At 36.7% G+C, this 27,015-nt stretch overlaps 1 protein-coding gene across 1 annotated transcript; it reads left to right on the forward strand.

Moving 5' to 3' along the window:
- Positions 1–894: 894 nt before the first annotated feature.
- LOC104602142 (protein LUTEIN DEFICIENT 5, chloroplastic-like) lies at positions 895–22,047 on the forward strand. Its single transcript, XM_010265728.3, has 16 exons — positions 895–1,247; positions 1,338–1,500; positions 1,722–1,938; positions 2,060–2,131; positions 2,225–2,335; positions 2,468–2,659; positions 2,843–3,004; positions 6,882–6,977; positions 7,072–7,173; positions 9,985–10,017; positions 10,201–10,281; positions 10,376–10,458; positions 18,380–18,511; positions 20,726–20,786; positions 21,176–21,241; positions 21,371–22,047. Exons 1-16 carry the CDS (start codon positions 1,124–1,126, stop codon positions 21,596–21,598), a joined length of 1,923 nt encoding a protein of 640 aa, XP_010264030.1. The 5' UTR covers positions 895–1,123; the 3' UTR covers positions 21,599–22,047.
- The last annotated feature ends 4,968 nt before the right edge of the window (positions 22,048–27,015 follow it).

The following is a 27,015-nucleotide window of genomic DNA, read 5'->3' on the forward strand; positions in this document are numbered from 1 at the left end:
AGTTGTATTTTCAATAAATTGTCACATGTTCAAGTTTAATACAATTTTCAATTCATTTCGTTCATAAAATATAGTATTAAAGCCATTTTTAGTTCCTTTTATTAATAATATTCAATATTTTGATCATATTTAGTATTATATATTTATACTATTTAATATCCAATATTCCAATTATAATCCGAGTTCGATTTAAACCCGCTAGATATTCGATGGACATGATCCGATTCGAACCCAATATAAACGAAATCAAATTTGAATAAAACCCATATGCGATTCGATTGGATCCGTTTGCAGCCCCACCTACACCCATTTAGCACAATCACTAGTTACTCTCTTCTTCTCACTATGAAAACATGTGCAGAATACATAGCCCATGATACAGAGTTCAGAGTTCTGACAATTCTATATTGTAGATGATCTTCTAATCCAAAGGCCCACATGAATATAATGGTGGGCCATATCATACTGCACAGTGAGACTACATTGGTTTTAATATCTCTGTGATGCACTATATCGTTGGACGAATATCTGACTCTTCCTTCGGCCTGGTCTGACAATTCAGAATCCAGATTCCATCTTCTTAACAACGAGATCAAATCAGCCCCACAAGATTGTCCCCAACAACGTCTTACAGCATATCTCCGCGTGTATTGAGAATATCTCTTGATGATATTTCAAAAATGATGATGATCGGGAGATGTTTTCAATGAGAATGTGCTATGGGACGTTGTGGGGTGCTTATTTGAATTCCTTTCCAACCTTTCAAGCTCTGTTTTTTTAAGAAGTGGGATCTGCTGCTCACAAGTGGGCGCCTCAGATACACGTCCACCGTGCATTGAAAAACATCTCCCGTGAATAATAACTAATAAATTCGGGAGATGCTCCAGTATGTGCGTGTGAGGCGCGAGGTGTAAAGAGCAGATCCGGTCTCGTTTTTTAGCGCCACTGGCCCAAGGTTGCCCACAGTTTGAGCGCTTTATCATCTTGAATTCCACTCACTGTCTCATTCTCCCTCGACTTCTTAATGTTCATGGATCCATTTCCGCTGCAACTCAACTCATCTTTGACGAAAACAAATCGTTCCTGAAACTCTTCTCTGTTAGTCTTCTTCACTGAAGCCTTCATGGCTGCCAACCTTTCGCTACTGCAAGTTGCATCTGTCCCGACAAAATCTTTTCAAACCAAATTGCACGCAAAAAGATTGAGACCCACCACAACCACCTCAACTTATCCTACCAGACTGAATGGTATCATGAACTTTCCTTCTTGCTCTGTTACTTGGATCTTAGAATTTAATACGTCTTTCCTCGTTTTTATATGGATAGTGCCTGTTGCAGGGACCTCTTGCTACTCCACCATTACTTGCTCCTCTTCAAATGGGCGGAAACCTAATTCAGGTGGCGATGGAGTCAAGAGCGTTGAGCGGCTTCTCGAGGAGAAGAAGCGGGCAGATTTGTATGCCCGAATTGCTTCCGGTGAATTCACAGTACAGAAATCTGGGTATGCTTGATTAAGAACAGAACCTGCATATAGTAGGCTAGTAGCACACCCATGACTTTTCTTTCTGTAATTTCGATTTAATAAGTATAACACCATTTGGGTATTCTTATTTATGCTGTTTTGTAGTTTAGCATTCACTTTCTCGCGCTTTTTTTTTTAATATCGATGAAACTTTGTTTTCCCTCTTTATTTATTCCATTTCTATTTGATTTTGGGCAAAGTTTTCTGTCCCTGTTGAGGAATGGTCTGTCGAAATTGGGCGTTCCGCGGGAATTTCTTGGTTTCTTATCGAAGTGGACCGATGACCCTGAAGAGAATCCGAAGATTCCAGAGGCCAAAGGAGCTATCAAGGCCATACGGGGTCAGGCCTTTTTCATCCCCTTGTATGAGCTTTACCTCACTTATGGTGGAATATTCAGGTTGACATTTGGTCCTAAGGTTTGGCTTTTTCATACTTTCATTCCCGCTTTTGTTGAAAGAGAAGTCAAATCATAAAGTCTTGTTTGCTAAGGTCTCCATGCGTCATTGATCGATCAGTGATCATTTTTTTTTTTTTCAGTCCTTTTTGATAGTTTCTGATCCTTCTATAGCAAAGCATATACTGAGGGACAACTCTAAGGCTTACTCAAAGGTAGACAATGAATTTGCTACCGTTTTCTTTTATTGATAGAGTGAATTTGCTTTTACGTTGTGGCATAATTTCATCAAACCTCTTGATATATAGGGTATCTTGGCAGAAATTTTAGATTTTGTCATGGGGAAGGGACTGATTCCAGCCGATGGGGAGATTTGGCGTGTTAGACGGCGGGCTATTATCCCTGCATTACATCAGAAGGTAATTCAATGGCCTTGAGGATTCTATCCTCTTCTGCAAAGTAGAATTTAGCTTGGATTGGAGTCACTTTTTGTTGACCTGTTCAAATGATTATGTGCTTTTAGTTTATGTACTTTGATTTTTGATTTGTAGTATGTAGCAGCTATGATCAGCCTCTTTGGACAAGCTGCAGATAGGCTTTGCAAGAAGCTAGATGCTGCTGCATCTGATGGGGAGGATGTAGAGATGGAGTCACTTTTTTCACGGCTGACATTGGACATAATTGGCAAGGCTGTCTTTAATTATGATTTTGATTCTTTAACAAATGATACTGGAATAGTTGAGGTACTTTGTTGATTCATTTTTCAATTTTCCTGTTTAGTGGGTGATGCCCTTTTATAACGTTTACATTTTCCTTCTTTCTTTTCTTTCAGTTTGAACTCTGAACTTTCTATTTGCTTCAATTATTTTTCATTTTCTTCCCTTGATTGCTATACTGAACTTCATACATGCAATTGGCATGTCCAGGCTGTCTATACGGTCTTGCGAGAAGCAGAAGACCGCAGTGTTTCACCTATTCCATTCTGGGATATCCCTATATGGAAGGATTTGTCACCACGTCAAAAGAAAGTTCGAGTGGCTCTCAAGTTGATAAATAATACACTTGACGACCTGATTGCGATATGCAAGGTAAAGCTAGAAACTTTGCATGAAGAGGGGAAGGAAATTGTTGATAACTTTAAGCTGGAAATTGATCAAAATAAGTAAGTTGAGGCCATGATTTGAAAAACCAGACTGGTCATGGCTCCGGGTCCAGTTTTGGACCCCAAAACCTACTGACTGGGGTTTGGATTGGACAATCGGACCATTTGACCTAGGAACCGGTGGTCAAAGCAGTTCTGTTTCTGGGTTGGTTTTTAAAACCATGGTTGAGGCTAGAAGTCTATACCTCATTTTTTTTTAAACTTTTTTTGTGGAGAAAATGAGGTATGAAATAACATTTTTTTAAATAATTATGGTAGGAGATTTTTTTTAATGAGGCCTTTGGGAATGGTGATACAATATGACTGTGTGTTTGGATTTTGGAGTTCTCTACCATAGAGCTTTGGTCTCAAATTAGTGCTTCACATGCAGTGGGGCAAGTGAGGTTGCAACCTCTCTAAAGGCTGCTAGATCTTTCATAGTTTCAAGTAGTGGCCTCTGATGGATCGTGATAATACAGATCAGAAAAGAGCAGTGGCCTCTGATGGATGTTTCATAATTTCGTATGCAATGGGGCAATTCTAGTTGTGAGCTGTCTTAGGAATGGTGTATCATTCATATTCTAAGTCCAGTTCCAAGCTCATGAAAAGATTATCATTCCAAGGTGTATTCTCTTTCAGTTTCTAGGGCTTTAGAATATAGTGGTTCTTCAAAGTTTCAGGATCCTGGGAAGTGAAAAAGCTAAAGGATATTATTTGTTGTACACAGGTGAGGAAGGCACATGCATTGCACATGGTATTAATAGTAGATAAGAAACAATAGGATGTCTGCTAGTAATAGATCTTCTGTATGTGATAAGTGGGGTATCTTCTTAATATATAGATGAAAGCGTGAAGCTAAATAGAAAAACTGTGTTTCCCATCCCTCAAAAGGAGGTATAGGTGTGGTTTTATTGTTGACAACATTGGATGTTATTGATATTGAGTATATTACATCCATCTTTAATCAGCCATCCTACCATCACCTCTGAGTCCCCTCAATTATTATTGAGATTATTTAATGAATTGTGTTATTGATAAAAAAACCATCTTTAAAAAAAGTGTCTACCACAGGACCAGTTCAGTGGAAGAAATTCATAACAGACAATTGGCCAGATAAGGCAAGGGGATGGCCGGATGGCATAGACTATGTCTCCAACACAGAAATGGAACCTATTTGCAACATTGTGGTAACATAATGTCAGATATTAGAAGGTTGTTGATCTTGAGAACCATAGATTCCTTGCATATTGATGAGAAACTAAGAATGCTTTAATCTGGACCACATTGTTTATGGAAGTATTAGATACAGCTTTTTCCTCAATAGTTTCTCATTGAGAATAACTCTGCTATTCTGGTGTATTTGGCCTATGGTCCCTGACACTTCTGAATTTGATCTAGCCATTTTCCATATTCTATTTTGTGTAATAAGAACACAATGAATAGGATAAAGTATAAACAGATATCCAGACATCAGTAAATCAATACCATCTAATCCATATTTTGCATGAAATAGCATAAAGTACCTCTTTTTTCCCTTCCGTTCTCATGGTCCCCTTTCATCAACCTTATTTTAGGGTTATCTTTTCATTCCACGAATTATAGGTATCATGAACCCTATACATACAATACCTTGGAAAACCTTGGTACTTGCAGGTTTCAACAACCAAATAGAGATATTATATCTAGATTGTAGCAATACAATTTTCAATACTAAATTCTTAAATAAATTCCTTCCAAAATTACATCTGAATTTTCAAATTGACAAAATAAACTGATAATGAAGTATTTCTTGGAAACTGATAATACACTTCATGTGCAGCATTTATCATCTGTTGGAAGCAACAAAATATTTTGTCTTTTTTTATTGTTAAAATATTTTGTTATTTATTATATTTTATTTTTGAGTTAAAATATTTCTTTTGATTGCAAAAGTATTTTATTGTGTTCATCCTTGATGTTGAATCTTCAGAAATCAATTATATCATCATGATTTCTTCAGCTTTAGGTGGAAAGTTTTCTAAAATTTAATCTGGACCACATTTTTTATGGAAGTATTAGATGCAGCTTTTTCCTCAATAGTTTCTCATTGAGAATAACTCTGCTATTCTGGTGTATTTGGCCTATGGTCCCTGACACTTCTGAATTTGATCTAGCCATTTTCCATATTCTATTTTGTGTAATAAGAACACAATGAATAGGATAAAGTATAAACAGATATCCAGACATCAGTAAATCAATACCATCTAATCCATATTTTGCATGAAATAGCATAAAGTACCTCTTTTTTCCCTTCCGTTCTCATGGTCCCCTTTCATCAACCTTATTTTAGGGTTATCTTTTCATTCCACGAATTATAGGTATCATGAACCCTATACATACAATACCTTGGAAAACCTTGGTACTTGCAGGTTTCAACAACCAAATAGAGATATTATATCTAGATTGTAGCAATACAATTTTCAATACTAAATTCTTAAATAAATTCCTTCCAAAATTACATCTGAATTTTCAAATTGACAAAATAAACTGATAATGAAGTATTTCTTGGAAACTGATAATACACTTCATGTGCAGCATTTATCATCTGTTGGAAGCAACAAAATATTTTGTCTTTTTTTATTGTCAAAATATTTTGTTATTTATTATATTTTATTTTTGAGTTAAAATATTTCTTTTGATTGCAAAAGTATTATATTGTGTTCATCCTTGATGTTGAATCTTCAGAAATCAATTATATCATCATGATTTCTTCAGCTTAAGGTGGAAAATTTTCTAAAATTTAATCTGGACCACATTTTTTATGGAAGTATTAGATACAGCTTTTTCCTCAATAGTTTCTCATTGAGAATAACTCTGCTATTCTGGTGTATTTGGCCTATGGTCCCTGACACTTCTGAATTTGATCTAGCCATTTTCCATATTCTATTTTGTGTAATAAGAACACAATGAATAGGATGAAGTATAAACAGATATCCAGATATCGGTAAATCAATACCATCTAATCCATATTTTGCATGAAATAGCATAAAGTACCTCTTTTTTCCCTTCCGTTCTCATGGTCCCCTGTCATCAACCTTATTTTAGGGTTATCTTTTCATTCCACGAATTATAGGTATCATGAACCCTATACATACAATACCTTGGAAAACCTTGGTACTTGCAGGTTTCAACAACCAAATAGAGATATTATATCTAGATTGTAGCAATACGATTTTCAATACTAAATTCATTAATAAATTCCTTCCAAAATTACATCTGAATTTTCAAATTGACAAAATAAACTGATAATGAAGTATTTCTTGGAAACTGATAATACACTTCATGTGCAGCATTTATCATCTGTTGGAAGCAACAAAATATTTTGTCTTTTTTTTATTGTTAAAATATTTTGTTATTTATTATATTTTTTTTTGAGTTAAAATATTTCTTTTGATTGCAAAAGTATTTTATTGTGTTCATCCTTGATGTTGAATCTTCAGAAATCAATTATATCATCTTGATTTCTTCAGCTTTAGGTGGAAAATTTTCTAAAATAAAAAATAAGCTGGCACTCCCTGTTTACTTTTAATTAATATGGATGAAATCATATGCACTTTGACCTTCTGAGCTATTAGACATCGTCATAATGCCATCATGTTTCCTTTCATGATATTTTTCTTTGGATTCAGATTTTGCATGTTTGCTTTGTTGATCAGATTTTTATATTGATTAGAGGCTTTTCAGTAGCAGCAATGTGGGTGCAGACTGGACACTTTTTGTCTAAGGTCTTTTTAATGGTCGATTTTAGATCAATTTAATTTTACATCTGCTTTATGTATTTGCAGAGAATGGTAGAAAAAGAAGACCTGCAGTTTCATGAAGAATATATGAATGAGCAAGATCCCAGTATTCTTCATTTTCTTTTAGCATCAGGGGATGACGTATGACTTGTCTCGTATTTACACAATATGTCTGCTTCTATGTCTCTCATATGAAATATTTCCTCAATCAAAGTGGACATCTGTCTGTTTGTAGGTTTCTAGCAAGCAACTTCGTGATGACCTAATGACAATGCTTATAGCTGGGCATGAAACATCTGCTGCAGTTTTAACATGGACCTTCTATCTTCTTTCTAAGGTATATAGGATTTAAAGTTTGGTAAGCATAAATGGGGTATTTATTTTTCTTCCTGATCCTTAGGATTACTTTTACTTGTTAAAATGGGAATGTCTTTGAGTTTGGAGCCACAGTAATCAGTTGCAGTCTTGGGCTCTTATAGCTTGCCACATGTTATATTAAGCAGACTAGGGCCCACAATTGGATGGGTCCTCCTTAAGAAAGGGCCTACACAAACCTTTAACCATCTAATTTATGCATTACTATTTTTTTCAAGGTAAAAACAAAATTTTATTAAATGAAATAGAGATACAAGAAATACAAATGAGGTGATGAGAAATCACTCAACGGCCAAAAACCCCCTCAGAACAGACCAAAACAGAGCAAACCCCAAACATACCGCCTCAACAAAAGACACCCAACCAAAACATACAACAAACAACAAAATTATAAATCAACATAAAGAACAAAAAATAAAAGAAAACTCAACCACCACCTACTCTGAAACCCCTTCCAATAATGCAATCCTTCACCCCACCTAACAACATCCAGACCCCAACACAGCCCTTTTCCAGCAAGCTCAACACCTTCTACTAAAGCAAGACATCCAATCTAAGACCAGCAGGCCAATTCCTCTCCCTTTGCCCATTAAAACCTTTAACCTTTCTTTCTGCCTTTCCTTACTTCCTTCAATTTCTTATTTATACCAATCCAAACAAACCTTTCTATCTGTTAAACACATTCAAAACCTGGGTGTCTTTAACTGTAGAATGATTAGAGTCTGCTACCTTTCCTAACAGAAATTACCTTTCTTACATTGTCCCTTGCACTGTCCTCATCATAACAGTTCTTAAAAAAGATTTACGTCCGCTACATGTCCTTCAGCCAAATCACCACTGCCAACTTCCTCTTGAATGCCATCCAAAGAACCACCCACAACTACCTGAGAATTCTGCAACCCTGCTGATTCCAAATTATTCTTATCATCTTTGTTTCCATTCCTCCCTTCAACTCTCTAAGCAGCTATTTTCAACTTTCTAAAAGATGTACTAGAACTTTTCTCCATTGTACAAAGGACTGCAACAAGAACACACACACACACAGACACATCTTGATTATTCAGCTCAGCTTTGGTTCAGTACATCTTCATGGCCATATGGCGGGACCCAGGTGTTACTGGTCCGGTTCCTCTGAATGTGAGATGTGGCAAATTAGCTCATTGGGAGCTCATGTTGTCAAAAAACCAAACATTTTCATATTAAAATTAAAGCACCCCAAATAGGATTTTTGAGAAAAAAATTTACTACTGAAGCTGAGGTCATTAACTTGGCAATAGAGATTTTGAGAAGTTGGATGTCTATACATACTGTTTTAGAGATACTATATCTGATTATACTTTTTTGAGGATGGCCTTTTTTGAGGTCCTTCATTTTGTACAGATTCTCATTGTACACAGGACCTTATATTAATACAAGCATACTTTACCTTTTTCAAAAATAAATAAATAAATAAATAAAGCACCCCAAGGAATTCACATTTTAGGATGGATTATTTGAGGCACTCCATCAACACTCCAAAGTATGGATTTCTCTAAAATTAGTTCTCCAACAAATTGAACCTTCTCTGTGCTCCTTTTTCATTTCATGATCAGGTGGCTTTGGTTATGTCTAGTATTTCTCATCCTTTCCATGCTTGGTTACAAAGTAAATTACCATACAGAAATAAATGTTTTATGCAAATAAGTGCTGCTACATAAAGTGTTTTTTTTTTTTTTTCCATTTTTGAGTGTTGGGGATGACTGCATTTGAATTATGGGGACACCTCTTGATCATTTTAAGAACTAAAAATAAACATATAGACATCATCAATTGGGAAATGAAATACATGCCAAACTTGAGTCTATCATGTACAAGTAATACATGAGAGAATTCATTGGAAAAAAACATCCTTCTGTGACAGGAAATCAGATTAGCAAATTTGTTATTTGTGCCCTGCCCTGGCATACCATTAGAATACCATTTTAAAAGGAATGCAAGGCTGAAGAAAAATGCATTGAGGTGAGGCTAAAGGAAAATACCTTGATGTTCGTGCCTCAGACACATTCCTCATGCCTCAAATCTTGAGGTGCCTTTTGTTAATGATATTATTTCATGCATCAATATGAATAGGGTCTGATAACAAGACTGGATTAAAGATTAACTCTTTAATATTTACAATTATTTTCTTAATATAATACCTCATTTATTGCGTTTAACAAATTCAAGGTTTTTAAGACCCTTTTGAATGTTTATTTTGAAATTTCTTATATAGGAGTGAAGGTTTTAAATGTAGGTTCTATTTTTCTCATAAATGTTTTTTTTTTTCAATTTGCAAATGAACAAAAAGAAGAATCATTGTTAAATCAGTTATGTTTTTCCTAAATAAAATATAGTCCTTACTTTTTTCAGCATCTCTATATTCTCTTCTATGTTAATTCATATTTATGTAAAAATGAGGTCTTATGAGTTATGAGGTCTCGGTTCAAGCTTACATTCTTATGCATTTATAGGTCCTAAGTCCTAACATGGTAACACCTCTACTCCTGCCTTCACCTCTAAGACGTTGATAAATAAAAGTACATTTAGTCTGAGTAATTCTCTTATGTCTGCCCTTGGTTTTATTTTTACAGGTTTTCATGGTTATATGCCCCCACTGTCTATATCTAGTTAAACATGCTACCCAAAATTTCATAAAATTTGTATTTTACAATATGGAACATACTATTATTTTCCACAGAAGAGATATATCATATGTTTAAACTCTAAAGAAACTGTTACTTTTCTATCCCTGCAGAATCCTAGTGTCATGTCCAAGCTTCAAAATGAGGTTAGTTTCTTTTATGAAAGAAAAGTGGTTATTTCTTTTATGCCTTTTACATTTTACTAAATGATATTAGGCAGAGTATTCTGTAAATCAGAGGATAATAGCTAGAGTATTACATAATTTTACTTGCACCGTATGCTTCAGATGATTTGATTTTTTTTTTTTTGGTTCCGTTCTGGTTATTAGGTTGATTCTGTCCTAGGAGATCGGGTTCCAACTATTGATGACATGAAGAAGTTAAAGTATGCAACCCGAGTCATCAATGAAGTAAGAAATTTGAATCTAACACTGGATGTATCCTCCCTTATATGCATTACTCGGGAGTGTTTCTGTTTGTGACTTCTCTCCTTTTCTTTTGCAGTCCTTGAGGCTCTATCCACAGCCTCCTGTCCTGATTCGACGATCTCTTGAGGATGACATGCTTGGAAAGTACCCAATAAAAAGGTATCATTTCAACATAAGCTTTGGATAGCTTTGTTGTTTGCTAAAGCTTTTACTTTGTTTCATTTGTGTTGCACTTATCTATAATAACAAATTTTGCTTGATGCTACTGTTTTCCTGAGGTATTAAATATTAGGAAACTATATATACCTTGTAGTTTCAAAACCTACTCACATATACCTTGTAAGTTGGCCCCACCTATCACAAATCGGCCATCCATTAATACCACATGTAGGTGTTCATTAATTTTTTCTATAATCCCATTTTTACCCTTCTCCACTTCCTTCCTAGGAATGGCAATGGGGCGGGTTCGAGGTGGGGATTACATTCCCCATCTTCGACCCCGACCCCGACCCCGACCCCCAAATCACCCCCCATCCCCGTCTCTGATCCTCGTTGGGGAAAGAAATCCCCCTCTATCCCCGACTCTGACGGGGATGAATTTCCCGTCGGAGACCCGAATCCTCGAGCATTTAGCCATTAACAAAGCAAAAATGGCATTGCGAGTTTGAGAGACTAAGATCTGAGATTGAGAGAAAGAGAGACAAAGAGAAAGAGAGACTGAGACTGAGAGAGAGAAAGAGAGGACCGTTGCGAGTTGAGGCCGGCGATGAAAGAGAGAGTCCGAAAAGCAATGGCGACGGCGGCCGGCGATGATAGACTGGTAGTCTGAGAGACTGAGATTGAGTTTCAGTTCTTTCTTCTTTGAGTATCTCGTTCCTCTATCGAGACTCGAGTGGTAGACTGGTAGTCAGTGACGATAGACGTCCGGTGATGTCTGATGTCCGATGGGCGAGTGGAGACAACGATGGCTGTCGATGAATCGGTGACAAAGATGAAGGAAGAAGACTAACTAGGGTTCACGGTTCAAAGTTCTTTGTTTGTGTCTGTTGAAGACTCTAACCTCCAAGTGTCAAGTGTTTGCGTTTTTTAAGTTTTAATCTTTAAAATAAGTGAATAATAATATAATATATAATATAATAATATAATATAAATTTTATATTAATAATACTAATATTATATTATGTATATAATTATATATTTATTAATTAGGGACGGGTCGGGGCAGGGATTGCATTCCCCATCCCCGTCCTCGAACCCGATCGGGGATTCAGGGGTAGCCCCATCCCCGACTCTGACCCTGCCAAGGTACCCCCCATCCCCGACCCCATCAGGTTGGGGAGCCCGGGTACCCGTCGGGGACGGGGAAAATTGCCACCCCTATTCCTCCTCGGATTGAAAAAACCAGAGTAACACATCTTCCATTCTCCCCCCACCCTCTCTCTCTCTCTCTCCCTCTTCCTCTTTTTCTTCTTTTTCTCCTCCTATGCATTTTTTACTATAACAATAGTTAACTAGATGATTTGAAAGCAATAACATAGTTTGCACCTGGCCTTACGGTTTTGAAGACTTCTGTTTTTAAAAATTTACAGAAGAGTTGTTGTATTCAGTCTCTTTTTTTTCCTATTTTTTTCTTCTGTTTTCGTCCTCTTTATTTTTGAAAATTTAATAAACAGTTAGGGGTGCTTTTATCCTTTAATTTTTTTTTTGAGAAAATTTAACCAGAATTCATTAAGATAATGAGAGGGAACATGGGAAGATATACAAAGCAGGGGAAGAACCCCTACAAGTTACAAAGGAGGAAGTTTGTCGCTATACAAATGCTCCAAATACACACCAAATTTAGCTAGGCCATCTGCAGTATGATTGTGTTCCCTAGGAATCCAAACTAAATTAACATTTTAACAGTCCAAAGAATCCCAAACCTGTCAGATAATGATTCAGTCTCCAGGGACCCCCCCCTCTTTGTCTCTTAAACCATTTCTTCATATTTGCTGAATCACCTGCAATAGTCAAATTCTGAATTCCCAAATTTTTTATTATCCTGATTCCGGTGAGAGCCGCCATCACTTCAGCCTTTGTGGAGTCAACCAAGCCAATTGGACCACTAAAAGTCCAGCATATATTGCCCCTTTCGTCCCTTACTGTACTTCCAATACCAGCAAAACTAGGGTTACCTAAGGCACTACCGTCGAAGTTAAGGGTCATCACTCCTTCACTGATGGGGACGGGGTGAAGGTAAGTAATATCTGAGATTAATTCCTTCAGGGTTCTGCTTTTATTTATTTATTTATTTATTTTTATCAGTAGGGTTCTGCTTTTATTGTCAAAGAGGCGATTATTTCTTTCATTCCAAACACTCCACAACACTGCATGTAGCACTGATTGCCAAAAGACTTTACCCTTTTTACTTAACCCTGTTCCTTGCCATTAATGCAATGTGTCCATAATGTGTTTTGGAAAAGCCCAGCTATAACCTGCCCTTTTCAAGAAGTGGGACCATATCTTTTGGGTGAACCTGCAGTGAAGAAGGATGTGATCTGCAGATTCGCCTTCGCTGAAGCATAGAATACAAACCTGAGGAGATATGGAGCGTCTTTCCAAAAGCTTTTTCTGCAGGATATCACAAGTATTTACTTTCTGGAGACAAGCTTCCCAAACAAAGAAGCGAATTCTTGAAGGGATGTGGCTACACCAGATTTTCTTATAAGGAAAGGAGGAATGCTGTTCATCAACGATTAAAGCCCTGAACATAGACTTAGAAAAGAATTCACCATTTGGGTGTAGGGTCCATATTCAGGTGTCAGAATAAAAGGGGGAGATGTAGGCTTCTTTGAGGGTCTGAATTAGGGCTATTAAATCAGAAATCTCCGAGTCCCTTAGGGGTCTTCTGAGGTGGAGGTTTAAGGAGTTCTTGGCAATTTGGTTTGAAAGGCAGGAAGAAATAATGGCTTCTTGGTCAAGGATAAGGTTAAAAAGCCTAGGGAAAGAGGCTTCCAGGGTGGATTCCCCCCACCAAAGATCTTTTCAGAATTTAATTTTAAAACCATTTCCCACTTTACCTTATAAAAGGAAAGAAAGATATGAATGGAACATATACCTTTTCAAGGATTTGTGAACTTTATCCTGTTCAAATGGAGATTGCAATCCCACCCGTTTGCATTTAGTCCGTATTTGCTTGAGATGACAGTTGTCCAAAGAGCATTGGAATCTTTCGGAAATCTCTAGAGCCATTTGCCTAAGAGAAAAGTTAAGTTGTCCAATTCCCAAACCACCTTCCTCTTTAGGCTTGCATACTTGTTTCCAGTTGACTAAATGGCTTTTGTTTTCCCCACAACCTTCCCAAAGAAAGTTCCTTTGAAGCTTCTCAATCTGATTTCTGAATTTGGTCGGAATCTGGAAGATCGAAAGAAAGTAGACTGGCAAATTTGATAAGGAAGCCTTTAAGAGAGTAAGCCTACCCCCTTTTGAGAGATAACACTTTTTCCAAGTTTGTTCTCACATTTCTTCACCACTGGTCTTCAGAAGTTGAGGGATTTTGGATTCCCTCCAAGAGGCATCCCAAGGTAGGAAATAGGGAGGTTTCTCCTCTTTGCACCCCAATACAGATTTGAAATTTTCTAGAAGTTCCACTTCCACTCAATTAAGAGCTACAATACTACTTTTGGCAAAATTAACCCTCAAACCAGTGATAAGATTGAAACATTTGATTACCATTTTAGTGTTTGTGATGTTGGTTGTGGAGGCATCCAAGAATAGGATTATGTCATCGGCGAACTGTAAGTGTGAGATGTGAATCTTATCCCTACCCACTTCAAATCCTTTCACCAAGTTAAGAAGAATGGACTTATAAAAGAGATAGTTAAATACATCCATCACCAAAGTGAATAGTAAGGGGGAAAGAGGGCAACCTTGTCTTAGACCCCTACTAGCCTTGAAGCAGTGTTTTAAAAGGCGTGGGAGGCGTACGCGCCTCCAGGCGTGGCGCTCCCAAAACGCCCTGAGGCGTATGCCAGAGGCGTTGACGCCTCTGAGGCATACGCCTCTTGTGCTTTTTTCATGAGGCGTGCTAGAGGCATACGCCTCTTGTGCCTCATGCACATCAGATATGAAAATACAAAAAAAGAAAAGAAAAAAGAAAAAAGCACAAGAGGCGTCTGATATGAAAATACAGAAAAAAAAGAAAAAAGAAAAAAAGGAAAGGAAAGGAAAGGAAAAGAAAAGAAAGGGAAAGAAAAGGAAAGGAAAGGAAAGGAAAAGAAAAGAAAAGAAAGGGAAAGAAAAGCAAAGGAAAGGAAAGGAAAAGAAAAGAAAAGAAAAGAAAGGGAAAGAAAAGGAAAGGAAAGAGAAGAAAAAAAGAGAAAAGAAAAGAAAAGGAAAGGGAAGGGAAGAAAAGATAAGGGGAAAGAAAATGGTTTGCCCCCTGCCCCTTTGACAAGACCCCCCCCCCCCCCCCCCCCCCCCCCCCCCCCCCCCCCCTTTGAACTACTGTTATGCATCTTTGTTCTTAATATAAAAAGTTTTTATTAAAAATAAAGAAAAAATGAGATCCCCCCTACCTCTTCATCCTCCTCCTAACCCCCCCTCCTCTTAAGGAGGCTCACGCCTCTTGCGTTCTGAATTATGCCTCATGCCTCTAGGTAGTGGAAAGCCTTGCGTCATGCCTCCGTGTTTTAAAACATTGCCTTGAAGTAACCTTTCGCTTCACCATTTATCAATATTGAAAACCAAGGAGAACCAATACAACCTTTAATCCACCTGATCCATTTTCTACCAAAACCTCTTAGCCTTAAGCAATCAAGAAAACAGTTCCAATTCACTTTACTGTACGCCTTTTCCAGATCAAGTTTCACAAGGACCCCCAGGATCCCAGAAAATTTTCTGTCTTCCTCAAACTCATTTGCAATAAGAATGCTGTCCACAATTTGTCTTCCTTTTACAAAAGCAAATTGTTTTGGGGAAATTAGATCTTCAAGGACTTCTTTAAGTCTGTTGGCCATTACCTTCGCCAAAATTTCATAGATGCTCCCTATCAGACTTATCGGTCTAAAATCTTTAACTTAAAATACTCCCCCTTTGGGATGAAGCAAAGAAAGGTAGAGTTTAGACCTTTGTTAACAATGGCAGAAGAGTGGAAATCCCTAAAAAAATCCATAAGATCTGACTTTACAATTTCCCAACACTTTTGGAAGAAAAGAATAGGGAAGCCATCTAGCCCTGGAGCCATATCTCCATCCATGCTGAAGATAGTCTTTTTAACTTCTTCCTCATCGAAGCTTCTTTCCAACCAATCCCTCTTTTCAGCCGATATATGTTAGAGGTAATATTTGAAAAGTCAACAAGGTATATATAAGTAGGAACTATGGGGTATATATAAGTAGTTTCCTCAAACCTCAGGGTATATATAAGTAATTATACCTAAATATTATTGTTGAGATCACTGCTATCCCTAGTGAACCTTCATATGCCCTAAATTTAGGTTGACATATTTCAGCTTTTTGTAGAAGTTGTGTAACTGTGGAAATGTAAGAAACTGAAAATACCAACCTTAGTCTGCTGTCAAAACTATTGTACCAAATTTAGTGTCCAGAACTATGATACTCAGAAATGTATCATGTTGGGTATTTCAATTTTTTGTGTAAAATTTGTATTTGATGCCATTATCCAGCCATGACCTTACTATATCTGTGTAACACAGGTACAGAACTGTCTCATGTGGGCCTATTCCAGTGTTTGTAATGCCCTCGGAGTGTACATGCATACATAATAACCTCCTAAATAATATTTCACACATAGTTGTTAAGGCGACACCTAGGTGGGCGCCTAGGCGACAAGGCGCCCTTGGAGGCTCACCTCGCCTAATCGCCAAGCAGTTTTCTATAGCGTGTTATAAAAAACTTTTATATTCTTAATTTTTTTAGGTTATAATTATAAAATAGACATTTTTAAACTAAAATATTCATTTTGTGTGTTTATATACTAATTTCTTTTTATTATTTTCTTATTTGTTAGGGTTTAATCAACACAAACATTGCTAAATTCTGTATTGAACCCTCAAAAACTTCAAAACCTGAACCAATAAGTAAGGAAGAACATAAAATGTTGTCCAATCAACACATTTTCTTCTTTTTCTTTACTAATTTTGTGTGTTTATATACTAATTTCTTCTTCTTCCACCTTTTCTTTTCTTCTTTTCCTATAACAGAAATAGGGGTTCAGCCCCTATATTTTTTGAATTTTCTTTTCTTTCTTCTTTTTCTTCTCATGAATATGTTGGAATATGTTGATTTGAAGTTTATACTTTTCTTATGAAAATTATGGATATTTATTAAGGAAATATGATTATGGAACCTAGGGAACTACCTTAGGATACATGTTTTTACTTAAAAAAATCCATCGCTTAGGTGACAAGGCGCCCCCTGTCGCCTAGTCTCGCCTTGACACCTTGAAAACTATGATTTCACATAATGCCTTTTATAAAAAACACATAAATATATAACATATATTTATCCGTGAATATACACATGTACATGCTCTAGCACCAATCCATATGTTAGTAGCTTTTCAAATTGATGTTCCAATGGTTTGGCTCTTACACTAGTTCCCATTCCATTTCTGGGCACTAAGGCACCACCCATCCTGGCAAAAGCAAGACTAACATGAAACAAGTTAGCTGATTTGTAAGTCCATTTGAATGACATGCTCCCTCTTGATGACAAATCTCTAGCCTCCTAGCTCTAAATAATGTTGAAGTATCTCAAACTCCAGGGGCCATCTGATTCATCTCTCATCCATCAAATGATCACTTGAAACACCTTCACCTCAGTGAGCTAAACCCTGAGTATATATCAACAGTGAGGCCCTGTAACAGGGGGGCAAGATCTACTGCTATAACATGTCCAAGTTTTCTTCTCTTATGTAGTCATTATCTCCGATCACTCCAGAGTAGGCAAGGATGACCTCTCCTTCCTGGTAGGGGTGCTCATCAAAAACCGAAAAACCGAACCGAAATTCTAGTTAACCAAACCGACCGGTTCGGTATTTTTGAAAGGCAGAAGTGTTCAGTTTGGTTTCAATTAACCAATACGAAAAACCGGCAGTTAACTAAACTGACTGGTATATGTGTGTGTGTGTGTGTGTGTGTGTGTATTATGTTATATTATCTATACCATTCAAAGGTGCACCTCTGTACACTTCTTTTCTTTTTTTTTTTTTTTAATTCTGGGTGAACTTTTGGAGGTGGGTGTGTGGGGTAGCTTGAATCAGCACATGGATCCAATAGCTAAAAGAAGTGGTAAATTAAACTATAGAAAAATGTGAAAGCATGGTACTTGGTCTTATTGACATGATTTTGCCTTTCTCGAAAGTTGAAAGTGCTTTACTACCTTTATTGAAATCTAGGCATGAAACAAAGAAAGAAAGAAAAGAAAGCAACATTTACAGAATACCTAACTTGAAAATTACAAGTTGCTTTTCCAGTCTTCCTTGCACTGATTGCTGATGAAACTGCAAAAAATGAGGATATGTAGAACGTTTCTATGGTATTAATACAAAATATTATGAAAATATCACTGGAAAGAAGATGTCTTTGCTTAATTTAGTTTGTACTCTGACATATTATTCTGATAGATTAAATGCAGTTGTTCTTTCATCAGATCATTTTGCTATGATTTTTTTTTTCGGAGTACGGAAACACCCGATGCAGAATTCTGAATTCCAGCCCCCCCCCCCCCTACTTCTAGCCCTCTCCCCTTCTGTAAACCACATCCTGCCCGTGAATTTGGCATCAATTCATGGTCAGGATGCATTCCCCCTGTACTATGGGGCTATAAAATTCTGATCTGGGCTGATTGGTCATTCTCCCTTTTTTTTTTACTATAGTAGTGCAACAGTTAATTCAAATTATTTATTGTATTTTACAATAAGCATATTCTTGCTTATCGTATGCATCTTAACAACTAAATCACTTGATTCTGTTGACCTTACAAAAACTTTCCTACATAGTAATATTCTATCCATGAATATTACCATGTGAGCATTGTGTTAATGTTGAAGTTGTATTATGTTCATTGACACTTGACAGGGGTGAAGATATTTTCATTTCTGTTTGGAACTTGCATAGATGCCCTAATCATTGGACTGATGCAGAGAAGTTCAATCCTGAAAGGTGGCCCCTAGATGGACCAAATCCAAATGAGATCAACCAAAATTTCAGGTTCTTTAAAATTTATTTCTCATTTCTTGATCTGTTTGGAATGTAATATTGACTTTCCCTCTTCTTTTCTGTTGGATGGATTCTCTTGATGAATTGATTTGCACTTCCATTCTTGTTGTGATACTTCATTCGTGTTTATCTTTTTACCTTTCCATCTGGTTATTGATGTTAGTTGGACAAATAAGATAGTGGATATTTGAACTTTCCTGAATACTCTAGGTAATTATGATTTTTATGCTTGTTTAAAGCTACAGGTCAGTATTAAAAATTTGACACCTTGGAAAAATGAGTTATTCACCCATTTACAAGAAAATTTCCTATGGACATATATAGTTGTCTTTGGTAGTCTAGGCCGGCCCACTGAAACATGTGGTCAATAATATCTGTGTGCCCTAAAAAATGTCATCATGGAGGATAATAGGTTGATATATTTGTCAAAAACAAAAGATAATAGGTTGATATAGGGATCATATGGTAATCCTGGATGTCTGTGCCCCAGGAGTAATATATATTGGGAAGTACAAGAGACAGAGGCTATTGCTTAGAGAAGCTAGATTCATCCATACTGAATGTGAATTTCTTTGAAAAATATGGATTATTTGGCACAACTCTCCTTTTCTGTTGCATTTTTTTTTGTTAAATTTATAATTATATCCTTTGTCTGTGTGTGGCCTTTTTTTTGTTGGGGGGGGGCGCTCTGTTTATTCGACCTCCAATGGCTGTAAATCTGCTTTCTTAGGAGGTTGTGGTGATATAGCTTCCTTTGCAGGGGAATGAGATGGTAATGATTTTACTGAGATTCCAAAACTTTAGCAGGTAGTATTCTCAGGATAGAAAGGACGTAAGTGTTATAAATTAGTACCTCATCACAACAGAAATGTCCTCAAAAAGAAGGCAGATCTTTTGAAGAGAGTTTCAAAAGTTCATCCAAGATCTGACAAATGGTGGCACAAGTCAAGATCTCAAAATCTGAGTGTGATCTTCACAGATTGGGGCCTCAGTCATCCATCTAATCTTCTGATATCACCTGATTAGTTCCCTTCTCTTAAAACATTGTCCAGATCAAACCACTTTCCACTTGATTCTGTATTTCTATGACAATGATGCATATGTCTTGAGGTAGCCAATATTCACCAGTTAATTATACACCAGGTATCTACCCCAATGACAATGATGCATATGTTTGATCAAACAACACCCATTCCAATGGTTGGTGAACTCACCATTTGAGGCTAAGGTCCAGACCATTTCATCATCTTAGCTCTTCAAGTACAATGGCCTGTATTGATTTCCCTCCAGTACATGACATGTGAAAAGATTGTGGTATGGAAATTTAATTCATGAAATGATCTGCATCATAGCTTGTGTGATCACCAAAAAGGCTAACAGGAAACCTCAGAAAATGCAACTAGTCTTCATTACAAGCTAAATTTTCAACAATTTCAAACAAAGTGATAAATGACACATTACAAATCTCACTTTGAAGAATTTCTCCAATGGCAAGAAGCACTGCCCCAATATCTCTCTTCCAAATTGTAGCTGCTTTCAAATGTTTGGTGCCATCCTTTCAATTCATAGGTTGTACCCCAAGTTGCACCCCTACTACTTGTCAGGTTATGTTCGAGCCTAGCACTAATGGCTAAATTTGGGCCTTGGCCCAGCCCAAGGCTGAAGTCACCCCCTCTCCCCTTGTTTGTGGGTGGGTCAATGGGTGTGCTCAGTACCAGCTCATCCAGGGTCCTCCCAATTGTTAACCCTAGTTTCCCACCAAACCATCCATCCCAAGACATCACAATGGCCTTGCGATGCACAACATGATGCTAATATTCTTCTCATGGGTGAACTAGATCACCAATTCACACCTTTGTTTATTTGCAGCACTATTCTGCAACAGCATATAAGAGAAACAGTAAGTACCTAAGAGTAAAATACTGTACGCTGTAGAAAGAAAGTAAATATTTCTTGCTCCTTGGTGAACTCTAAACTTAAATAGTGTTTGGGATTTTTGTTCTTGTTTTGGCATCTATGCTTCTAGTAGCAAAGCAAGAGGATCACAATACACATTGTCCATGCTATTTTGCTTTGGTTGAGTATTTATGGATGTGAAATAAATCACTTTGGTATACTGCCAAGCCTTTTGAGTCATCATTATCATTACTATTCTTTTTATGTCTACGCTGTTAAAATCTTGACATAAACTTTCACCTTCTTCAGTTATTTGCCATTTGGTGGGGGACCGCGCAAGTGCGTGGGGGATATGTTTGCTTCTTTTGAGGTAATCCTATTAATCACCATATAAATTTATACAGCCATAATTAGTTTACAGGCACTGGTGCAATACCATCACTTTTACTGGAAAGAAATACGTGAAAGACATGGAAAGAAAGATATATATCCCAGGAAACAGAATGGGGCATGCTTTTGTATGTACTTGTGCCTTGTGGAAGAATAGAAAGATCCAATCAATGTACCACTAATAGTAGTTCTGTGCATCATCTTATAACTTTCTTTTCTTGGTAGAATATTTTTTGCCATGACTTTCACATTGAAAAAAAAGGTTCATTAATGCATCTTGAAAGACTATGTTTGAACTTATGACCTGTTTAGGCATCAAAAAATACTTATGACTTGTTTACTCAAGACTTCATTTAACTTGCTTTGCAGACTGTAGTGGTGCTTGCAATGCTTGCTCGCCATTTCAATTTTCAAATAGCTCCTGGTTCACCTCCAGTAAGTCTTGCATTTCATCTCCATCTATACTTATTTTGACCATACCCATCCAAATATGTTTCTGTATAGAACTTCCAAAGGTACACTCACAAATAGAATGAACAAATAATAAAAAAAAAAAATGTACAGGTTGAGATGACCACAGGAGCAACCATTCACACAACTGAGGGGTTGAGAATGACAGTTACCCGAAGAATAAAGCCTCCTATTATTCCCACCTTGGAAAGATCAGTTGTAGAAGTAGATGGCAATAATCCTCTTAAGGAGCCATCTCAAACAATGGTTTCATCTTTGAGCATCTCGGGAATGGACCAGCAACTTGATCAGCCAAATCAGGTCTCTCCTGCTCATTCCTAATAAACATGGCTTGCCAGGTTCAATCCATACAGTATCAGATTTATCTCAGTGGAAGATTAACAGTTGAAGTTCGAGATTCCCCTGCCTTCTCTCTCCATCTGAAGCTTCAGAATTGTAAATTGTATTATAAATGGTTCGTTGCAAAATTAAAAAAAAAAGGTATTGTGTTGTGCAAAGCAATTAATTCCTCGTTGGGAGAGGTTTATTGTTATACCTCGGCATTTTTTCCTTCTTCCTGGTGATGATTGATAACTAATGAGGTCTGCTTAGAAAATTCATCATGGAAGGAGGTATCGTAAGGCATTCCATGTTCAGTTTGTTAGCTTCGGTGCTGTAGTTGCATCAAGCTCAGAGAGATGGGACAAAAACTTGCATTCTCTAACTCTGCTATCAATCTCGATAGCTACAAAGATAAATAGTATTTCTATTGTCAGATAACCTTTTTCATCAGGAAACGACTGAAAAGACTGAGCCACATGAGGTAGTCCATGTTCAGTTGACATTTGACAAAGGATCAGCACATTTTTTCATCAGAAATATATTTTGCAATTACTGATTCGATCAAGAATGTTAAGCATCAAGCTCCACAAATCCTTTGTCCATCTTTTTGTCCCTGTTTCTTTTCCTATAGTTGGTTTACAAAGGAAAATCTCATAAATGAATCTGAACTTAGGGATTGGGAAGACAATTTGCTCTCTAACCAGAAATCCACTCACATGTTACTTAATTCTAGCTAAGTTGTGTACAGTGAAAAATATTGATTTGAAAAATTTATAAATTTTTCTATATTGAAAAGTATATTAGAATACATGTAAATTAGGTAAGAAAGATTATTTATTTAGGCAAAAAAGTGCAAAACAAATTTCAATATAGAGGACTCTTTTATGTAATAAATAACCAAATATATAAAATAGCCATAAAGTAAATAATTTTTTTATCAATATCATAAAAGAAATAAATTGTATCCTCAAATGTCTAAAATTACAAATAAATGTAGTTAGTTTATGTGAATACAATCATATACAAGTATATGCTTATATATGTTTCCATTTTTTTTAGTTTTTTATTTATATATAAATATAATATACAATATATTCTGAGGTTCACACTTCACACCTCACTCTCACGGTCTCACTCAACTGCCTCGCCTCTACCTTTAGCCGATTAAGAATATAAATAAAGTTCAAACATAAAATAGTGCTTTATAGTTGTTGAAATGATACCTAATAATCGATATTGAAGATATATAGACATTGCATAACTTTTTATGGATGTAAACATTACATAATTACTTCACAAATAATGCAATGATCAATGTGTCAATTCTCAATCTTACACCCAAAGGCCTTGTTTGCTTTTCAGGAAGTTAATTACCTAGGTAAATGTACTTATTTGAGTAAGTGTTTTTTAGGAAATACTTATCCAGTTAAATGCATCTATTCATGTTTTTTTTTTTTTCTATTTCCTAGGTAAATAAGATATTGACCCTCTTAGCCATAAAAAAACCATTATTTAAAGTGATAATTTTGTCCCATCCAAGTTTTGACAACTTTCTCCCTCGGGTGGGAAAGTTACTTACCCACCTAGGAGATGGATATTACTTATTTGCCAGGGAAAATAAATTTTCCATGGATCTCACATAAATTTGAAAAAAAAGAATATGGGTATTTCCCCATTGACCAACTTTTCCCTCTTAAAATGCAAAAAACAAATGGACCCTAAATATAATGATGCACTATTATCAATTAGGAAAAATCTATGTGTTTGAAAAGACATGATACCGGAAGGGCTTTGGCCCCCTTAGCCTGGTCAATTTGATAAATAACCACATGATTGGTTATAAGTATTTCCAATATAATAGTTGAATCCTACAAATTATACACCCAGAATCATCAAGCAAGTACAAACTCATATGTATAAAAATAAATAATACATTATTAAAAATATGAGTTATTAATTATTACATATCACATTTAGTGTACAATTGGAACAAAACATTCAAGTCAATCTAATATTAATATGCTAATTAATGGGTATATAACTATTTTATGAATTATTACATGTACCGAATCATCTATATTTGATTGTTTATGTAAATTTTTTTATGGCAATAAAAAGGCCATTCATTCATTAAAATTGTTTAGTGAACAATCATGGAGAACCAAACAATGCAAAAAATCAGGCACAGATGACTAGGTACAAAAAGAAGAGATAGTAAGGGCTTCCCTAGCCAAAATATGCATCATTTGGTTTCTGATGAGGGGTAATTTGGTCCTCCAAATTACATCACAACACGTGGCTTCTAAGTGATACCTCGACGCTAAGTAAGTGGATCACCTCGGCAGGTCAACTAGTAGCACCTCACCAGGGCTGACCTAATTAAGGTACCTTGGCCTGTCCGACCTAAAGGACCTCCAAGCAAGGAGAGACCTACCTCAGGGACCGAACGAGCCAAGAAAGGTACTATCGGCAACCTACAAGGCATGCTCACTGACTTATCACATAGATCCATTGCCAGACCGAGTTCTCTAGAATATTAATGAGTTGATCGTTAGGCCGACCTACCCGCATCATCCGCATTAGAGTGAATCAGATGGACCTTAGCCCTCTGTACAGATTACATAACCAATGCCATTACTCTCTCCCAACTTAATGGAAACAACTCTACGAGAGTTTGAGACCCATTACAGAAGGTCTCTAATCACTCACACCTATATAAAGTCACCATCCCCCTCAGAGAAGGTACGTGCGATTAAACTCTCACACTCTCTAATCTTCTAAGCATCTCAAAGAACTCTTCGCTAACTTAAGTATCAAAGTGCCCACCCTAGGTAAAAGCAGCCTGAGCACTCTAACTCTCTCTCTTGCAGAACTACATAGCTTGGTCAAACCTAGCTCGACCAAACTTAGCTTGGCCACCGACAAAGGAAACTTCCAGCTCAACGTCCGAGTCACTTGCCAAGTGAGAGCCGCCAGATCGCACACCATCAATTTCCAAATCTTTTAGTAAACCACATTGAACAATGAGGGATACTATTCAAAAGATCCCTACAATCAGCAAGTAGACCAGTGCTATGGATGGTATATCAAAAGGTTTGTTGTTGAGGATCAAACCACAATGAGCTTTCCAAATTTACCAAAAGACTAGTGAGCAGTTAGCAAACACTAAAACATTATTCCTCCTAGGATCCTCCATCTCACTTCATAAAGTTAGTAGAGCATTGACCAGTTAGAATGATAATCCGCTCTCAAGCTTAATGGAGAAAGGAAACAGAGTCTTTGCACCGGTGGGCAATGGAAAAACAAATGATCCATGGACTCTTGTTGCAAATGATAAATATTGTAAACACAATTGTAATTAATGAACTACCTCTTAGCAATCTCAGTGTTGACATGAAGAGAGAGAGGGAGAGAGATGCACTTCCTGATGAATAAGTGCACCCAAGGCTGAAGGTGTTTGAATTTCCAAAATTGGTTCCAAGACCACTTACCAAAAGTAGTGTCAGTTTGAGATGACTAGGAGAGTGCTGATGAAGAGCTCAGAGTGCGGAAGCCAAGGCGAAAAAACCCATTAGAAGAAGTTATCCAGATCAAGTATCCTCCATAGAGGTGTCATGTGACAGTAGTGGAGTAAGATGATGGCATTAGCTTAGGCTATGTTTGGTTTGAAGGAAAAAGTAGGGAAAGGAAGGGAAAGGTAGAAAAACCTTTATAAACCTTGTATAGGTTATCCTATCTTTCCCTTCCTTTCCCTACTTTTTCTTCAAACCAAATACAGCCTTAAAGGTTGAGGAAATATGGCAGAAATCAAAGAGTGTTTCCAGTTTCTAGTATTTGCATCAATAAGATTAGCTAGCTTACCATTGTAAGTAAGAAAGTCCCAACTCTCTTACAGCATTTTGATTCCACCCATCAATCCATGGATCATCTTGGATAGTCACCTGCCAGCCATTGCCAATAACTGGGTCTTGATTAAAGATCTACCAAATAAAATAGAAGCCCAAACCCCAAAAGAATTGGTAGATCTATTAATCGACCAAAAGGAGGTACATATTGCTTAAGATATTTAGCTGATAAGATATTTGTCTTTCTCTAATGAACCCCACCAAAAGTCACGACAAAGTAAATTAATTTTGGAAGAGTAATCCTTTCAGATGAGAGAGAGAGGTAGAGAGATAATAATTGAGAATTGCCTACAAGTCGCTTTTTATTAGCACCCATACCTGCTTATGACAACAATTTAGCCTTCCAACTCTGCAATTTATTTAATTTTTTTTTCCACACTGAGCTTCCAATTTTGTTTGGAGTATCGTTTGTCATCTAGATATGCGCCCAAGTATTTTACAAGGATGTTTACAAACTTTACTCCCATGATAGAGGCAATGATCCTCTTATTACGCTTGTGAACATTGGGATTAAAGAAAATTGAAGATTTTTGGACATTTACAAGTTGATATAATCAGCTGCTGAAAGAGTCCAAGCAGTCCTTAAACTCATTGACACAAGTCCATCCATCCAAATATAAAGATATCATCTAAAAAAAGGTGATTAAGAGAACATGTTCCCCTATCAAACCTTAACCCTTTGGGAAGCCAATTGACGTTTTCTTGAGTAGGAGATGAAAGAGAACATCCGGACAAAAATTAAAAAGGGAAAATTCCTTATCAGTATTCTGTACTTTGGCTCGAGTGACAATATGGTCCCCGAACTTTAAAATGCAACAATTCAGTACCTAAACTTTAAAATGCGACAATTTAGTACCTGAACTTTCAAAATGTGACAATCCAGTATCTGCTATTAATCAGTCCATTAATCAGCTGTTAAGTAACATTTGAAAGGTCAAAAATGCTCTAAGAATGCCATCTAATTCTCTTTGTCAACCATCCAAACATTGACAATAAAATGAACAGTCCCAAATTCTAGATTCTTCTAAGCAATCACCAACTTTTTTGAATAGAAGAGGCTAGGATTTGGGGCTGTTCATTTTTTTGTCAAGGTTTGGATGGTTGATAAAGAGAATTAGATGGCATTTGAAGGGAATTTTTGACTTTTCAAATGTCACTTAACGGCTGATTAACGGACTGGTTAACGATAGGTACTAGATTGTCACATTTTGAACAATCAGATACTGAATTGTTGCATTTTATAAGTTTAGGGACCAAATTGTCACTCGACACAAAGTACAGGGTACTGATCGGGAATTTTCTCAATTAAAAAGGTAGGGGAGAGGGGACACCCTTATCTCAGCCCCCTTTGTGGATATGTAGGGTAACACAGGATTTCATTCAGCAACATTCACATAGAGGAACATGCTATTGCTATGCACCTGTGTAAAGTCTATTGACCATTAATAAAAATGGAATGATAATCGTCCCATTTGTCAAAACTCCCTGATTTTAATTTCCAAAATTACCCCT

This window comes from Nelumbo nucifera, chromosome 3 (genome assembly GCF_055504915.1).
Source record: "Nelumbo nucifera cultivar China Antique chromosome 3, China Antique-T2T, whole genome shotgun sequence".
Classification (NCBI taxonomy): Eukaryota; Viridiplantae; Streptophyta; class Magnoliopsida; order Proteales; family Nelumbonaceae; genus Nelumbo; species Nelumbo nucifera.